The sequence below is a fragment of the Electrophorus electricus genome, chromosome 23 (genome assembly GCF_041902795.1).
Source record: "Electrophorus electricus isolate QZ-2024a chromosome 23, ASM4190279v1, whole genome shotgun sequence".
Classification (NCBI taxonomy): domain Eukaryota; kingdom Metazoa; phylum Chordata; class Actinopteri; order Gymnotiformes; family Gymnotidae; genus Electrophorus; species Electrophorus electricus.
In genome coordinates, this window is record NC_137519.1 from 847,935 (window position 1) to 866,472 (window position 18,538).

General features: G+C 41.4%; 2 protein-coding genes across 6 annotated transcripts; both read left to right on the forward strand.

The window, feature by feature from the left end:
* Positions 1-507: 507 nt before the first annotated feature.
* On the forward strand, positions 508-14,085 carry gpt2 (glutamic pyruvate transaminase (alanine aminotransferase) 2). Its single transcript, XM_027028287.3, has 11 exons — positions 508-1,152; positions 5,096-5,185; positions 6,890-6,998; positions 7,155-7,288; positions 7,682-7,925; positions 8,052-8,131; positions 8,904-9,040; positions 9,886-10,060; positions 10,366-10,521; positions 10,988-11,100; positions 12,358-14,085. Exons 1-11 carry the CDS (start codon positions 814-816, stop codon positions 12,476-12,478), a joined length of 1,698 nt encoding a protein of 565 aa, XP_026884088.3. The 5' UTR covers positions 508-813; the 3' UTR covers positions 12,479-14,085.
* Positions 14,086-14,384: 299 nt separating this feature from the next.
* cdca9 (cell division cycle associated 9) lies at positions 14,385-18,222 on the forward strand. 5 transcript variants are annotated; one of them, XM_027028301.3, is made up of 11 exons: positions 14,392-14,788; positions 16,508-16,683; positions 16,767-16,898; positions 16,990-17,030; positions 17,110-17,161; positions 17,244-17,314; positions 17,450-17,499; positions 17,638-17,721; positions 17,795-17,867; positions 17,931-18,017; positions 18,095-18,222. In XM_027028301.3, the coding sequence occupies exons 1-11, from the start codon at positions 14,706-14,708 to the stop codon at positions 18,140-18,142; spliced, it is 897 nt and encodes a 298-aa protein (XP_026884102.2). In that variant the 5' UTR covers positions 14,392-14,705; the 3' UTR covers positions 18,143-18,222. The 5 variants fall into 5 exon arrangements, with proteins under 5 accessions (XP_026884107.3, XP_081562404.1, XP_026884109.2 ...); XM_027028303.3 differs by having other exon boundaries at positions 14,397-14,788; positions 17,244-17,311; XM_081706278.1 differs by lacking the exon at positions 17,931-18,017 and having other exon boundaries at positions 14,387-14,788.
* The last annotated feature ends 316 nt before the right edge of the window (positions 18,223-18,538 follow it).

Genomic DNA, 18,538 nt, shown 5'->3' on the forward strand with positions numbered 1-18,538 from the left:
TTCACATCTCTCTTCGCAACGGAGCCATAAAAACTGTGCACTCTTGACATAAAACTATTACATTTTACTGAACTGCTTTTTCGTATAATATATTCAGCCAACCAGATTGTTTTAATGTAGAAAACACACAGAGCCCCTTTGTGTTCTTGGCCAAAATTTGATTTTCAAGTCTGTCACGTAACCCCTTTTATTATATACAAATATGAACTCATGTGGTATATTTCTAGGTTTGCTCCACCGTGCCACCTAACCCTTTTATTATATACAAATATGATGGTAAATATGGTAAAGCCTCAGTTTCAGATGATGAAATACCGCTCGACTGTGACGCCTAAACTCCATTCGCTTAACGCGGAGGAAAGATATTTCCTGTGGGTTTTGTAGTTCTTACGACTCCAGGGAGTTAGATCAGAATGGCATTACGAAAGTATGAGTACTACAATACCCATCAACCTATGCGAAAATGTAGACGCTTCGGGTGATCTTATGAAACAATATTGGCGGGTGTGCTGTGCCCGGTTAGTTGAGGATGTGGAGCTGATGACTCGTACATCATACTTGTGTTCTAGCTACAATACCAGACGGTTTTACTGCCTCGACAAGTACATTCTAGTCCTTTGTCGGTTAAGAATCCTGAGATTTAGCTAATAGAGAATCTCCGTTCAGCCTCTTCTGTTGGTGCGCTGTGCGCATCATTTCGGCACTGAATACAGTGGGCATCTCCCACTCTTTAGTAGAGACATAGAGACATTCATCTTCTGAACAGCCTCGGTAGCTCGTCACTTACCACTTCATCACCGTACAGATTTGGATATGCACAGATTACAGTCCCTTGCCAATCGGTCGTTGATATCTGGAGCGTTTGACCAATGTCCCGCTTTACCGCGGACATCCGTGAAGACATCACCGAAGAAATCACCATGTCGCGTCGGTGTACGACGCAAATCTCAAGAAGCATCTATAGACGGTCCTTATGGACTAAAGCGTTATAGCACGTCTGAAGCAACTGTGGCAGCAACTGTGGGCAATGGTCAAATCCGAGAAAAGACGCTAACAATGGAGACGCTGAACCCGCAGGTTAAAGCAGTGGAGTATGCAGTAAGAGGACCCATCGTCATTAAAGCCGGGGAGATCGAAAGATACTTGCAAGAGGTGATTGCATTCTGTTTTAGTCTGTCTTTAAATGTAATCTGGCCTATTTTAACTCCAAGGTGCTATTGCTGCTATATTCTACATTATGCGTGAAATATAGTCCCTGTTCGTTCTGCTTTGGTAGGTTTTGCCTGACACGAACACGCCATGGCTTTAATTAACCAGAACCTGAGATGTCTCCAATTGCATCAGAAAATTGAGTCATTCCAGTTCCCTATGCAATAGCATAACGCTCTTTAGGATATCATACGCAATACGTTTTCGACAGGCCAAAATCATATTAATATTATTAAAAATGCATATTGGTATGCGCAGTGTCTTGGGTCATCAGTGTGAAGCAAACTGCATTTCATAAATGCTTGGCGTTAGTTTAGCCAGCTATATTTAGCCTCTAGCAGTGGCTAAAGCTGATGGGCAGAAAGCTGATGTTTTCGTCTGCATGCTGAATCCACCGCCACTGAGATGTACTTAAGAAAAGCCGAGCTGTTCATTTTGTGCTTGGAACCAAACTAGGCACGACAGATGGGCGAAGGAAAATAATCGCTTGTGCATGGACCAGCATTGAGAAGCTGCATAAGAACAACCAGTGAAGTGTCGATAAAGTTGGTCAGTCAAATCTCTAACCCCTCGTCTGTCTGAATATAGGTTTTGTGGAATACAAGTATGTGTTCATTACCCTCTTCACTTCAAGCACAAGACTGACAGGACAAACCTGTTTACATTCCAAACAAGATGCTGAACTTGTTACCCATGTTTATGCCTCAGCTAGCTGGCTTTGAATGCTATGAGGTTGCTTTAACTGCCTTGAAGGATTTGACCACCTAAAACGCAAATGGTTAGGGCACGGCTCTCCTGATCTACTGTGAGCTGCAGGGGGGTGTTTGGCTCAAACCGAGCATAATGTGCATTTATCTCATCTGCAAGTTAGGAGGACAAACCCCCAATCACAGTTCCAACCTCCTTTGTAGTCTGTGATCACACGAAGTCCGAGCCACATACATCTGAGATCGGCATCAAAGTAGTTAAATTTCACTCTGTCTCTGTAGTCACTTTTGGCTAGCCTGATGGTTCTTTGAAAGTCATACCTGGCTTTCCTGTAGGCTGCCAGGTCAGCAAAAGCTGTAGGCTGTGGCCCTAGCTCTTAGTTTGGCTCAAACCTCATCATGAATCCAGGGTTTCTGATTGGGAAATTGTCTCAGATTTTTTGGGACAGTGTCATCAGTGCATTTACTGATGTAGCCCATGACTGAGTCAATGTACTCACTGATACCGCTACCAGCTGCATCACAAAATATTCACCAGTCTGTGGCTTCAGAGCAGTCCTGAAGTGTGAAGATGGCTTCCTCCCTCCATTGATGGACTGATCAGAGAACTGGTTTTCTTGTTTAAGTCTTTGTCTGTATGCAGGCAGGAGAAGAATGGAGGTGTGATCAGATTTGACCCAAGCAGGGCAGGACATAGTGCTGGGCGATAAAACAATCTCCAAAGAGGATTGCGATTAAAATTTAGGCCGATAATGATAAGCCTTTGAGATTTTTACTCGATAAGCATAGACGTGATGGTCTATCACAGTAAAAATAAATGCAACAACAGCCAGCCAATCAGTTTCAGAACTTGCCTGTTTCCTGCTGTAAAGCATTGTTTGCACTACCATCGCTGAATAAAGATCTGAAAATTAGGAAAAAACGAGTGGAACCAGGGAGTGGCATAAAAGTAAATGGGAACTCATGATATTCTCTTAAGCTGATGAGTGTTGACAAAAATGTATGGAAGTGGCTTGGATATATGAAAAGCAATGAAGTATGGATTAAGATGACCTGCAAATGTGTCATTGGTTGGTATAAACCAAGACAGAAAAACAAATATTGTGATCATATATTTGCCGTTTTGTCCGTATCGCAAGTACATAGCAGCTCTCAATGTCATGCCGAAACCTTGATCTGAATGATCAGCTCATCTATTTTGTTCCCCGGTGACAGAATATCTGTGAGCAGAATACTAGGAATATTTTTTTTCTTATCCTGCATTAAATTCCACCGCATATGCCCCTCTTGCACTTCCTGTGATGGCATGTGTGTCTTGGTAAACAAAGAGGCAGAGAAACCCCAGCAGGAGAGCTGTTCGCCTCTGTGTGCTTTTGTGTTTTAATGAGAGGTGAACGAATGTTCAAAGGAATGAATGTTCAAAAGAGTTTGTCAGTCATAACAAATGATTGTTAACTGCTGTCACACTGTAGGAGTGGCTGGGTCAGGGCTGTTTAATGCTTCTGTAACAATCAGCATGACAGAAATAGGACAAACTTCTTTTTTTTTTGACTGTAAAGTGACTCAGTAAATTATGGCCTCATTTGACACTAGTGAGGCACTTTATAAATGAAGTCACTGGACTGCAGGAAGAGCATTAGGCTTCTACTTTTGAAGTATTTTTGTATGTTTATTACCTCATCATTTTTCATTTTGCCTGATGGAACACTGAAGTCCACTTCACTTTAATGAGAATAATAAGGGGCCCAGAACTGACCCTTGTGGAACAACATATTTTATTTTTGAAATCTCAAAGCAGTCATTATGTACAAGGACAAATTGATAGCTGTCAGTCAAATAAAAGGTAGACTAGCAGAGTGCCTTTCTTTTAATGCCAATGAGTGTTTCCAGCATATCAAGTAAGAAACTAGTATAAAGTATCAAACACAAGACATAAAAACATATGAAAAGTGATGCATCATTTATCAGAAGATATTAAAAGATCATTAATATTAACCTTTGTTATCACAGTTTCAGTGCTGTGATGTGGTCTAAATCCAGGTTCATGGGCATAATTTGTCAGCAAATAGGTGCATTGTTGCAATTAAACTGCTTTTTCTAGAATTTTGGTAATGAAGGACAGGTTCAAAATTGACCTGTAAATGGAAATCTCATGATGATTAAGACTAGATGTTTTAATTAGTGTTTAATAACTGAAAGTGACTGTACATAGCCAGTCATGCATCTAGCTGACATTGACAGTTACAATAAATCCACAACCTGCTTTATAATTTACAAAACATTGCAAACATACATTAGCTGATTAACTTACAGTGTAGGACTCGTGGTCACTTGCCATTGTACCAGTTTAATGTTGGACTCGTCTTTCGCTTGTTCGTGGAGGTTCAGTGTCCTCAACCTGGCAACCCGTGTGAATGTCAAATCTGGGAAGGAAAGATGGGGCCAGACACTGCAATATTTTTGGAATTTGGAAACTGCAGTTGCCATTTAAATCTTGACATCATTACATATTGGTCCTTTAAGACAGTTCTTTCGCAGTGTTTCTGGGGAATTTGTGATAAGGTATTTTACAGTAAATAAATCTTCAATGTAAAAAAAACCCCAAACTTTTATTTAAACAAAAATTTAAATGATTTGAGTATTTTTAAGACATTAATACAAAGATATGAAATTGGTGACGCACTAGAATATAAGCATGTGTCAGTGTAATGCCAAAGTTTGTATAGTTCTAAATGTTGCATCTGGGGTCTAGCATGTATGATTTTAAATTAATTTATTAGTTTATAAGCCCACTGAAACCAAATCAGTCTATTAAACATACTGAAGTTATTAACCAAGTTTAATACTCAAATTAATAAATAGTTTAAACTATTTATTACATATGGCATGACCAAATATCCGAAGCTTCCATTCCATACTATGGAATGTGGTGTGTATACCATAGTGTCACATGATGACATTAAATTAGCAGTTCTATCAGTGTTCTGTTATACAGTTAAAGTTAATAATTTAGGTGTAGTCAGTAATTTGACCATAATTTGTCTTGTTTTGTCCACAGCAAACCCTCTTCAAATTTTGTTTATATAAACTTAATTGTTCATACAACTGTTGGAACAGCATGCTAACTTGTGTTTACATGTTTATTGATAAACTCCCTCTCTCTCTGTGTGTTATGACAGGGGGGCAAGAAACCCTTCACTGAGGTCATCAAAGCCAACATTGGGGATGCACATGCCATGGGACAACAGCCAATCACATTCCTCAGACAGGTGAGGGTGACTTGTTTAGAGCCCATAAAACCTCTAAACAGTTATTATAGCAGAATCCCAGCACCTGTAGTCAATTAGTGACTTGGTGTTAACTCCATGTTCAGAGCTACTGCAGGTGTCCTGGGATCAGACTGATGTTTTGGCTTGGATAAAGGAATTTGGTTTCCACTCATGTTTTGGCCTTGGTTCTTTATTGAAATGTGATGTCTGATGGGCCTGTTTCATTCATTATGCTCAACTCTCAAATTTATGAAGGATGTTTAAGTTCACAGCTCGACCAGGCCAGAGTAAACTACACGCTAGCAACCAGATGAAGAGCTTCCTTAAGTCTGATCGCCTGGAAAACTGTGTTATAATCATGGAGTGCTGGGCAGGATTGTATTAAGTAAATAAACAGTAGAATAAAAAGAGATGATTATGAAAAGCCTCTTCAGCATTTTGGGGAACTTCCCTTACTTTTATACAGATATGACAATGTTACTACAGTTGACTTGTTTAGAGAGTTTTAGTCAAATGTGTTCTTGAATAAAGTGGTCGGTCATTGCTGACTATGTCTGGCTACACCCCACTGAGATGTATATAAAGATCTACCTTTTTTAACATAAGCTAGGTTCACCTCGTAGAACTTCAAAAGCACTTTGCTTGACAGCTGATTTAGGACCTCAGGACAAAAGGTGTTTCTCTGAAGCCTTGTGTACTTCACTGCAATTCTGAGTGAGGGTGTTTGCTCTCTCTCTCTCTCTCTCTCTCTCTCTCTCTCTCTCTCTCTCTCTCTCTCTCTCTCTCTCTCTCTCTCTCTCTCTCTCTCTCTCTCTCTCTCTCTCTCTCTCTCTCTCTCTCTCTCTCTCTCTCTCTCTAACAATCAAACAGAAACTGTGATAAACCAAATACAATGTTTTGGTAGCTAGCCACATGAAGTTGTTGGTAAAGAGGAAGCCAAAGTTGTCAATATTTGCCCCAAACCAAACAAATGTTATTATGTAACGGTGAAAAATGTGGAGTTTCTGAAGTTCCCGCAGTAAAATACACCAAAATATACACTAAAATAGCACATTTTCCAATGTTTAAAGATTAACTTAAAATGCTGTGAAAAATCCAGTTTTTTATAAAATGTCATTTTACATTCTTCAAAACATAATAGTATTATAATATTTTTTATAACTCAGAACCAAAAAGCCAAATGAACTCGTGAATAGGAGAGAATATTTAGTAGATTCTCTAAAAGGGCTGTACAAATAATTTGATTATTGAGTCCGTAATTAGTTATAACAATTACCATAAATATTTCATTTTTTAATGCATGTATAATTTTTCTTCTAAGCTGTCAGTTCCTAGTAGCTCCTGGTTGAAGATGAACTCAGTTTAAGCTCAAATAAATTAACCAAATAAACAGAAACTTTGTGAGCATGGGGCTCAGGTGTGGGTGCAGGCAGTTGTTAAAGTTTTAAGCGAAAGGAGGTCCTGATTTCCTAGGGCTAGAGTTGTAACAGGAAGACAAAATTATACAAGACGGGTACTCCAGGAGCAATAATGATGATATGGTCCATATATTCATTATATGGCATTAATTCCTTTGAAATTAGAAAGGTTATTAGAAAGGTTTAGGTTTGTGTCTGTGTGTGAGTGTGAGAGAGGTGTTCAGTACTGTAGAACGTGCCGCCACCCCCCACACACACACACGTCCATTTGTGTGTCTGTCTGCAGGTAGTGGCTCTTTGCACCTTCCCTGAGCTCCTGGACAGTCCCAGTTTCCCCAAGGATGCAAAGTGGCGAGCACGGCGAATCCTGCAGAGCTGCGGAGGACAAAGCATCGGTGAGTGAGTGTACGTGTTTGTTTGTGGGTGTTTGTTCGAACATGTGAGAGAGGGGATGTTTTGTGCACCAGTGCTGAAACATTGTTGGCCTAGTTTTTTACTTTTATGTGTTTTCAATCCTTTCCTCTGTGTGCCAACACATTCTTCCCTTTCAGGGTCATACAGTGCCAGTAAAGGGGTGGACTGCATCCGCCAGGACATCGCTGCCTACATCGAGCAGAGAGACCAAGGGGTGCCAGCAAACTGGGAAAACATCTTTCTCACCACTGGGGCCAGCGATGGCATTGTGGTATGTGTAGTTATGGGACGGTTCAGCACGTTGGGTTTGACTTGAGGGCCCAGTTAGTTCAGTGTGGCCTGGTCATTTAAAGGAAAGGCAAGCCTTGATCTGAAACCAATTACATTACCCCCAGACTGATACAAGTCAGACCCAAACACCCTAACCCTAACCCAGCCTGCATTGGGAAAGTGTTGAAATGTGTTACCATTAGACCCATAGAAGAGGGATGGCCCTGTGGTAACAATCACCGAGTCAGCACAAATGTTTTCCATTAAACCCGAACAGATGAACATAAACCTGAACATAGAATATGCTTACCCTTTCTAGAACTTACCACAGCAAGAAACTAGTTGGGAAGTGACTGTGTGTTAACACGAGAGTTGTTTGTTGTTTCTTTATCAGAGCATCCTTCGACTCCTGGTGTCAGGCCAGGCTCATGCACGCACAGGTGTGATGATCCCTATCCCCCAGTACCCACTCTACTCAGCTGCCATCGCAGAGATGGATGCTGTGCAGGTCAACTACTACCTGGACGAGGCCAACTGCTGGGCCTTGGATGTGCACGAGCTGCACAGAGCGTACCAGACTGCCAAGGAGCACTGCCAGCCCCGGGTCCTCTGCATCATCAACCCTGGAAACCCCACAGGTACGAGAGCACCATTCTCCCTCAGCCTCAGCGCTGAACACTCATTGTGAAGTTACACTGTACATGACTTCTGTACTGAATGCAAGTCTGTTTCTCTGCCCCTGCTTATGTATTCCATCTTGGCAGGTCAAGTCCAGAGCAAGAAGTGCATCAAGGACGTCTTGCACTTCGCCTACGAGGAGAATCTCTTTGTCATGGCTGACGAGGTAATGCCCATTCTACGTGAGGTCCACAGTCACTGACCAAGAGGAAAAGAATCCTCTCGTTCTTCCCAGTTCATTAAGCATCTGCTTTTTCCTTTGGTGCTTCCTCAGACTTGAGTGCGAACCTTTTAAATCTCCCACTAGGGTGATAAGGGTGATTTCCTAAGGCTTTAAAAACCTTAGAAGTAGAAAAGACCTTGAGATGATTGGCTAAAGGCTCGCTCCAATCTAAACGATTTAACAGATGAAGGCTCAGTTTTCACTTGTGTAACATTTGGGTCATTGCTGTTTGACAGAAAAAGGCAGGTGACAGCTGTTTACTTTGGTGTGTGTGTAACAGTATGACAGCAGACAGTTTTGTGTCACTCCAGGTTCAACACTGGAGCAAACATGGGGAATTCTCCTGATGTTTTAAACTCAAAAATTCTAAATGCATTTCCCTTTGTGATAACACACAGCACAAAATGCCTTTTAAGAAGTAAAACTTGATGAATATTGTTGGCAATAAGCTTAACATTTTTTATTGAAAAGAGTGTTTCTCTTATTTAGCTTTTTGTATGCCATTTGTGGATATTTTATTCCTTTTAAGTAATCTGAAATTTACCACACTGAGAGATTTACTTTCTTGCAGCATTAATTTCCTAAATATTCCTGTTTGTGCATATTATTTCCTCTTTTTGTTTCCTTTTCCACCCAGACCTCTTTGTGTTAATGCGTGTCCTGCAACTGCAGGTGTATCGTCATCCATTTTAGTTAATGCGTTTGTGTCCTGCAGGTGTATCAGGATAATGTGTACGCCCCGGACTGCCAGTTCCACTCGTTTAAGAAGGTGCTGTATGAGATGGGGCCGGAATACTTTAACAGTGTGGAGCTGGCTTCTTTCCATTCCTCGTCCAAAGGCTACACAGGAGAGTAAGTGTTGCTCTGAGTCAGCGTGTGTCTGAAATTCCACTCTCCAAACACCCTCTCCCCTTCAACCACCCTGTTTTTAAACTGAAATAGATTCACAGAAAAATAAAGATCTCTTTAGTGGCACAATAGCTTGCACAGGATATCACTTGTGTTTGGAAATGTGGAAATGACGACGCACAGTGTCTGTGTGTGTGTGTATGGAGGTCAAATGAGATTCTAGAATGCTGAGGTGCAGAAACAGGATGTCCTACTGCAGTTCTGCTGTCTCATTGAAAAGGTCAACTCAGGACTAAATGTTTTCACATTAAAAACATTAAAGTCTTTACATTAAAACAGCACTAGGCAAGTTTATTTACATAAGTTTTTTATATACAGCAGCAGTTCAATGGGACAAAGTTCTGCTTTTAATTAAAATTTAAATCCATTAAGTGAATGGGCACAACTCATCAGCACCACTCTCTAGTCTTTCAATTAGGTTTGCCAAATGTAGCATTTTATTACATTATATATTATTTGCACTGGTAATGAGAGTTCATAAAACGTGAAAGAGCAAGCTTGGTTGTATTTGGAAAACTATTCAATTAGATGAAAAGTTCTTGCTATTAACTTGCTCTCTGTGGTAACAGTGACTTCTAGAAAGGCCCAGTTTCAACGGTAATGAGCATCTTTGGAATTTATCAGTTGTAAATTTGTGTAACAGTTGTGTTTTTGTGTGCTTTTGAGTTCCTTAATGGTATTGCTCACCTCTGCTCATATTAATGTACTATACGTGATGACCAACTCACACCTCTGCCCATGTTATAACGTCCTACACCTGATGACCAACTCACACCTCTGCTCCACAGGTGTGGGTTCAGAGGAGGCTTCATGGAGATCGTTAACCTTGATCCGGAGGTCAAGTCCCAACTGGTGAAAATGCTGTCAGTGAGACTCTGTCCACCGGTGACCGGCCAAGCTGCCATGGATGTGATCGTGAACCCTCCACAGCCTGACGAACCCTCTCACGGCCAGTTCTACAAGGTCAGTGGGTTGGTGTGGAAGCCCTGAAGACATGTACAGACTCCGTGCTGATGATTGATAGGGTTTGTATTTGAAAGGTTGGGGTGGGGTTAGGGTTAGGGGTTAGAGTTAGGGTTGGAGGTCTTCATGAAACAGACAGCAAGGTGAAGAGCAGAAGCTTCTCTACAGGGAGATGGAAAAAGATAAGTGTCTGTATGTGCACGTACACATGCATGTGCATGTTTGTGTGTGCATGTGTGCACTCTCCACCTCCATTAGTATAATTCATGCTCTTTTCCCGTCACTCGTCCGGCGTGTGTTTGCAGGAGAAGGGCCTCGTGCTGGGAGCACTTGCAGATAAAGCCAAGCTGACGGAGCACATCCTCAACGCTGTGCCTGGGATCAAATGCAACCCAGTGCAGGGCGCCATGTACGCCTTCCCCCGCATCTTCATCCCGCCCAGAGCAGTGGAGGAGGCGCAAGTACGTCCTGCCCCACCCGCTTCACCTCACACAGGCCACTGCCCGCTTCACCTCGCACGGGTCACCGCCCACTTCACCTCATGGGCCATTTTAACAGCTGTTTCAAGCTGCTGCTTTCCAGAGTGATGAGAAGGTGCCTGCAGTCTCAGCTTTGCTGTGCTGTGGTTATGGTTTATTCTATACTGCTGTGCTGTAGTTGTTTGCTTAATTCCTCTACAGTTCATCACTCTCACTCCTGGAAGAGCTAAAGCAGCCACACAGAGCAAACACAGTTCATGTCACAGAGACTTGTTTGAAAAACAAACAAAAAACACTTCTTTTCTTTCTGTTTTGTACCTGCTAGTCAGCTACAGTACTACACTGCAGCCTGTTTTAATAAATCTTGCTGACTCCAGCACTCTGACTTGGGTCCCTGTCTCTGCCTACGAGCCTGTGCTATGCTGTTTACTGAGTTGGCTGCGTGCAGGCCCTCGGAATGCAGCCGGACATGATGTACTGCCTTCGGCTCCTGGAGGAGACTGGTATCTGCGTAGTCCCGGGCAGTGGCTTCGGCCAGAGGGAGGGCAGCTACCATTTCAGGTGAGTTTGCTCCCAGTTCAAGCTGACAACCAGTGGTACACAACAGCTGTCTCTAGTACAGCATGCTCTGCACACACCTGCTTATTGAACAGCTAAATGTCAAACCCTTCATGAGCTGCATCAGGCTTAGAGAAAACAGACTTGTGCAAGACATAGTTTTCCCAGGATCGAATCAGGGAACTACTGTCTGAAAGGCCCAGCAGGGTTCAACGTCAACTTTTTTTCCAACATGTCTTGGGCAAGTGACCATAAAATTCACTGTCCCAACCCCAGTTCACTTACCCCACATTTCTACTGTCCTGAAAAAATCTTTGCACTTTTAAAGTGTAATTTACACATAAATAAGCACACACATGCTAATACACTTAGGTTATTTATCCTTTTAAAAATTTACATTCTCACAATATGCTTTCACATTTTCTTTTTGTTATAAATAAGCAAAGGTTTCATAACAAACATCTTTCTCTTTAACCCTGTGATATGCTGTTGTGACTATCTTGGTCATCTTGGAATTGTCTTCACTGTTCCTCTGACGTACGCACATGTCCAGTGATCCAAATGTGCTACCGGCTTTTTCGCTGCTATACACGTTGTGACAGATTTGTTGAGCAATTTCTAAAATTTGTAGTTCTGAAAAAAAGGCAACATTTTTTTCTTCCTTGTTAGGTCGAAATTGACCCATGAAGCAATTCATCTGTGGACTCGCTTTGCTTTGTAAACGTGTTTTGCCATTTTCCTCTACACCTCAATCTGAAGCAGTTTGTTAACAAATACTATAATTGATTTGTTTTTGACTGGATGTGTGAATGGATGAGACCATTTTTTGAGTGACGAGGGGTTAAATATTCAAGTGAATTGAGTTTAGCATCAGCTACATTAACAAGCTGCGCCCCCCCCCCCACCCCAACATGAACAGGTCCAACAACTGATTTTAGTGCTGCTGTCCTGATGTCACGTTTTACTTGCATTTGGGCAGTCGTTATTGTTGAGCCCTGCATCTGTGTATCTTCATCTGTGTATCACTTCTTTTTCTTTCCTCCCTCAATCCTCCAACCAAATATAATTTAGGCCTATATTAAAATGCCTTTAATGTATTTTAAATTTTATGTTAAAACTTTTAAGAAATTTTCTTTTTTCCACAAACATTCTGGTTGTATTTTCTTAAAGGAAAAACCTAAAAATCTGAATGGAAAAATGTAATTTGCATTCCTCATTACTTTTTTCCCTGCCTGCCTCATGGATGTGTTTGTGTTTTAGAATGACCATCCTGCCCTCTGCTGAGAAGCTGAAGGTTCTGCTGGAGAAAGTGCACGATTTTCATATCAAGTTCCTGAACGAGTACTCGGCCCTGGATGAGGCACAGCGCAGCGTGTCTTGAGCAGCGCGGGATATGCTAATGCACGGTGGCTGCTACCAAACCTGCTGCTTACTTAACACACTAATCTTGAAGTAACAGTAGTGTTAAGTAACTTTTTTTCTTTTTCTAGAAAACTAATTTAACAGTGAGAAGCGGGCATGAAAGGGACTGCTATCTAGTTTACTGAATTCTGCAGCTGTTTTCTTTGGTGCCTTTGTGATATCATAAAAAGGGCAGGTTCCATTTCAGACTTTTTTCTAGGACACTAAGCCATTATAGTAGGAATGATCCAGAGCTACTCATCAGAGAGAGTCCTTGGGTCTCAGTATTCCATTTTTATTCCACTACTGCATTTTGTTAATTTTAATTCATGGTTTTAAATCAAGGATGGCATGCTGCATGTGTATACATGTTTATGCAGGCCCTCACCTCATGCAGTCACACAATCATGTGCACAAACTAAGAACCCAGTTATGAAACTGACCCCAATTAACAGACCCTAATGGAGAATGGACCTAAATGGAGAATGGTGCTTTAAAAAAAACAACAAAAAAAAACAACTTTCAGAGCTTATTTGAGTTATTTAAAATCTTGCACTTGACATGACCTTTGTTCTCGCAGTAGACAGCAGTATGTTTGGGTAATACACACTGGGACTTGTAAATTCTGAGGCTTTTCCATAAAGAATATAAGCTGAATATATGAAAAAAAAAAAATATATATATTTTTTGAGTTCTTAGCAAACTAATTTGGGTGGAGAAAGTTGTCTTGGACAGCATTTCTGCTGTATGCAATTTTTCATGTTGTCTCCCATCTCACAGCATTAGGGATTCATATCAATAACATGCACTCAGTACAGTTGACCAGTTATGGTATTGTGCCATTAACAAAGACAACCCCATCCCATTCAGCATTTCATTTGTTTCATTGCTGTTTCATAATGTTACTTGGTGTCCATTTGCTTTTTCATCATTAGCATTCTTCTTCTCTACTAAGGATAATAATTCATACCCTATTCATTGCTAAAATTCTAGCATCAAGGCTCACTGGGAGAGAAAATTACAATGAAGGAGGTGTGACAATTGTCCCACAGCTGCCAACCATGGTATTCTACTATGCATCACACACAAGAATGTATTCATTTGAAGAAGTCTTATTTGAAGAATTTTATCATGGGATTTGATTTGAAGTGACATAAAAATCTCTCACATGTATTAACTGGGCATCACATAGGTCTACTTGAATGGAATTTTATGAATTTGGGTTTCTCAGCTGGCTGAGAGAAAGATATTTCTACTGGAAGGGCTTGATTCTTACATTGTTCACCTTACATAAGCCTGGTTTGTGAAACCAACCTGTTTCATCAGTCAATAGTTTCCTTCAATCACTAGCCCACAGCCTAGCTAATTTTGTGTCAAATTACACAGGCTCTTTTCTGTTACTGATCTTGGCCCTGTATCCTGTATCATTATAATTTTAATATCTTAAATGAGGTAGAGTGTGTTGTGTGTAATACTAACTCTACCATTTAAAGATGGTATCTGTCATTCTCTTTTATGCTGTTTTTGTATTCGCCTCAGAAGGAGAAACTTGGCAAATTTGCAAAAATAAATTAGAACTTGAATTCAGTATGTATTTTTCAGTATTTCTCAGTGGAGTGGGAAGAGTTGTGAGGGGTTTATAACACGTCACTGTAGCAGAGTGGGGATAGTTATGAGGGTTCAGAAACACGTCACTGCAGTTGTAACGTAGCAGAGGTGATAAGCTAACACACTTGCGAAGTGCCAGTGCCTTGGATGTAATGAGGAACGGAATTAACTGAGGATGTCATTATGAACAGGATTGAATAAAATAAATAAGTAAAAAGGTTTAATAAACAGACCAGCACAAAAAAACCCTACAACAACAGGTTAACATAAGAATAGCAGGTTAACAAGGTGAGTACGGGAACTGGGTAAAGGGCGTAAACACTGAGGGAAGACTAACGAAGAATAACGATGAGTTCTGTAACTAGAACTAGTGGGAATACACAGAACTGGGCTACGTATGATTGACCAACAAAAACGAAGACAAACATAATTAAAACTAAAAAGGAAAGCCAGACAACACGTACATAAACAGGGGAAGAGAAACCTAAACGAAGCGAAGCGACGAGAGAACACCGAATAGGAAGAGATCGAAATAAATTAGACCACAATTAGGGACAAACTAGGAACAGCTGGGGATAAAGGGGCGGAGACAGGGAACCATGGAGACGGACGAAAACCCGGAAGTGACTCGGTTGCCAAGGAAACGGGGAACACTCAGGTCTTCGGGTGTGACAGCAGTAGAGTGAGTATAGCTATGAGCGGTTCATACACACTTCACTGTAGTAGAGTGGGTATAGTTATGAGAGTTCATAAACACACCACTGTAGTAGAGTGGGTATAGTTATGAGAGTTCATAAACACGCCACTGTAGTAGAGTGGGTATAGTTATGAGGGGTTTATAAGTATTTACCAAGAATTTCTGATTTTACTGAATTGAATGTTGCCTTTTATCCACTGCTGTTTTTGGTGTGACAGTTCAGTTTCATTAGCTTTTTTTCACATCTGTAAATAGCAAATTAACAAAAGTCCAATAGGGATAATTAGTTTTTATTGCCATTTCATTACTTTTAATAAAACGGAATCACACCAATTTAAGGCAATTTAACGTTCTTGTGTACATCTGTCATTGTGATTTGTTCCACAGCCCAATAGGCCATTTATACATTTTTCTTTCTAAACATTGTGATACACAACAAACCATAGCAGTCAAGCACTACGGAGCCATGTTAATGAAGCATAATCCATACCACGAAGTCTTATATTCCTGCGCAGTGCCCAGCTGTCAAAAGACACAACAACCACCCGTCAGGCATTATAGTGTTGCTGGAGGTGAGCTGAACTTGGTCTTGTTGGTCAGTGAGCGCAATGTGCTGCAGTCGGGCCGGAGTGAGCAGAGAGCCAACAAGCCGGACAGTTTTATCTGCCAGATCTCGCGGAATTCATACAAATGTAGAACATTTCTTTGAAGAATATAAACTTATTTCACATGTGCGAAATAAAATATTTGATCAATCTTTTAATAATAAGTATTTGATAGCCTGTGTGCTGTATTTAATTACCATTTTTAGATATGTTTGGATATTCTAGCTAATCCGGACTAACCTGACATCAAGCAGTCCCTCGGCTCCTGCAGTTTATGGCACCTGACCGGCAGCCGCCTCGCGCTCAGACTATAACGACGCATGTCCTCGTGACGCAAGTCTGACAAAAAATAAAACAAAATAACCGCACCAGCTGTGCGCGGCACTGCGTTAAGTCGCACAAGCTATGTCCTGATGATGATGGTGCAGGTGTGCGAGGACTTAATCAGCTGCAGTTACCTGGGGGCTCCTCGCGTGATTAGGGACCATAGATTGTCCCTGCCAGTTTGAAGTTCCCATTGAACGGAAGGTTTCCCTCCCTGTGGGGTGGAATGTGCCCTAAAAGGCCTACTGTCTATAGTGCATTTGGCAGGTAACCCTTAGGCGACAGCACTACCCCTAACGTGATGAATTCGTACACATTACTCTGCGTCCTTCTCTCCCTGGTTGGCTCTCATGTCTAACCGGTCTTCTCTGCCATCTCCAAGCCCGATCGCATGGTGCCATATTTAAGGACGTATCAGTTACCCAGGCTAAATAATCCAAAGACAGAGACACGGGTGTAGTAACTTCGCCTCCAGCCGCATCGAGCTCCGTTTGAAAGCCATGGCGGGTGACTTCATTTTACAACGTGCACTTGATTCCGTGATTGCTTTTTATTCTTCTGGCGAGTTTAGGTGTTCATGTCCAGTACGCTGTTCATAAGCGCAGGGCGGGTATGTGATTAAATCAGATCCTTCCGAAGTAACATATGATACAGAAGGACATAACAGGAGCATAAACTATTAAGGATATAGCGTCCACCACTATGCTCCTGATCGTGGATACATGATACGCTTTGCTGCCCGTTAAGATAATTGTTAAGATAATTGTGTACGCAGCTGCTGGCGATCACGACCATGCGGCCCTAAAAGGAGGCGCTCGGGGTGGCTGGAACACACTATGGCTGCGCGCAAAACTCGGAAAGTGAGTCGCAACTCTAACGAGAACGACTGCTACTCAGGTGATAAGATTAAGAAAAGGAAAGAGCTATTCATACAGCAGTTTGAGAAAGAAGGTGGGATTTTTTTTTTTAAACCATTTAATGAGTTTGCATGCATAATCGACTGGGGAGTGGCTTATTTTTTGCTGTATCTGTAGCACAGGAAAGAGTAAACGAAATGGAGGCTAAACTGGACAAGATACTGACGACCCTTGACCGAGCGTTCAAAATAGAAATGATGAAACTGCCTCAGTCGCTCCATACCACGCTGATTAAAGATCTGATGACCGGTAGGTTCGCCATAGCTGCTAGTCGTTACTGAATGTGTGGGGTTTTTTTCTTTCTTTTTTTCCCTATTAAGTGACGTTTCCCTTCTTTCAGCCGCCGAAACCTCTGTCGGGGAGGTCACGATGGCAATCGCGGTTAGTTTACGTATGATACTGCCATCTCGCGTTATTTGAAGCAACTGCAAATGTTTCACTGAAATGTCTTTTGTCGTAGTCTGCGTCTCCAGAGATCAGCAAGCCACTTAGCAGGAAGCCCAGTAAAAAAGGTGAACCGCCTGAGCTTGAACATGGGCAAACCATATGTTAAAGTCTTGCAGGAGACGTCTCATTGTGCTCACTCCCACTCAGGGAAAGCAAGTAATACAGCAGTGCAAGAGCCCTTGATGGGTCAGATCAAGACAGAAGAAACCTCCAAGGTAGTGTATGTATGTGTGTGTGTATATATATATGTGTGTGTATATATATATATATATATATATATATATATATATATATATATATATATATATATACTTGCATTCCACACATGCTGAAGTGCTCAATATTGTTTACAGAGACGAACCAAGATAAAAATGCACCCTAGTAACAGCACTGGAAGCCTCAGGTACGGACAAAGCCATGTGCGGGCTGTTTTTCTTCTGATTAATGGCCTTGGCTATGGATTTGAAGTGGCCTGTTAAGGGTGGTGCCTACACCCTTATTAATGCTCATCTCTTTAGTAAATTTAAATTTTTCTTGACAGAGGTGCCTCAACTATCTCTGCAAAAAGACCTCACGGTCGTGTTAAACTCAGCGATCAAGCACATCCACTCGGTATTAAAATGAGGTATGCTATCTTGGCTGCATATTTTGTTGTATGATTAAGTCTTATTTCAGGTTACTTGTGCGATGTGTTTCAGTGTGACGAATCGCTCGCTTAGTGACGATCTTTCTGGGATTGCTACAGCCACAATTCTGACATCCCATGGAGAGGTAACCGTAACCCCCACAGATTGTTTAGAATACATCGGCCGATATGACAATTCTGTTTGTTAGACCCTGCTTCTTTCGGAGGAGACCAAAGATGATGTCAAACTTGAACTTCTGGATGACATGGCACTGTGCCAAATACAGAAGATTAAGGTTGGTATGGTCAATGCTGAATGCGTGTTCCTTCTGCACAATTATAAGATGACTTCTGATTACCTTTTGGGTTTCAGGAGCTGATGGAGTACCTGTCTAACAGAGTGAGAATGAATACCCAGTGATGTGGCTAATGACACTAAGAATAAAAATGGTTTGTTTTTTTAAATATATAACTTGCTAATAAATGTTAAGTACATCCTTATTTCTGAGCAGGTGTAGCTTACTGTATGCATTTCCTCAGTAACATAACTGCACTTAAGTACTTCAAAGAGCCGAGGGCCTGTAAGGAGCTTCTCTCTTCCTATGTTAAGTACAGAGGGGGTGGAAATATAAAAGTACTACTCCCATGGTAGTGAGGATTTGAGCTGGTCCAATTAGGACAGCTGCATTTGTCACTACTGGTTCTGCTGGGATAACACCCCTACCTGCTCACTCTGGACCCTGGTGAACAGATAAGATTTCAACTAAGCACACTTGAGTGCTGACATACAACAGTTTATCTAATATTGTACATCTAA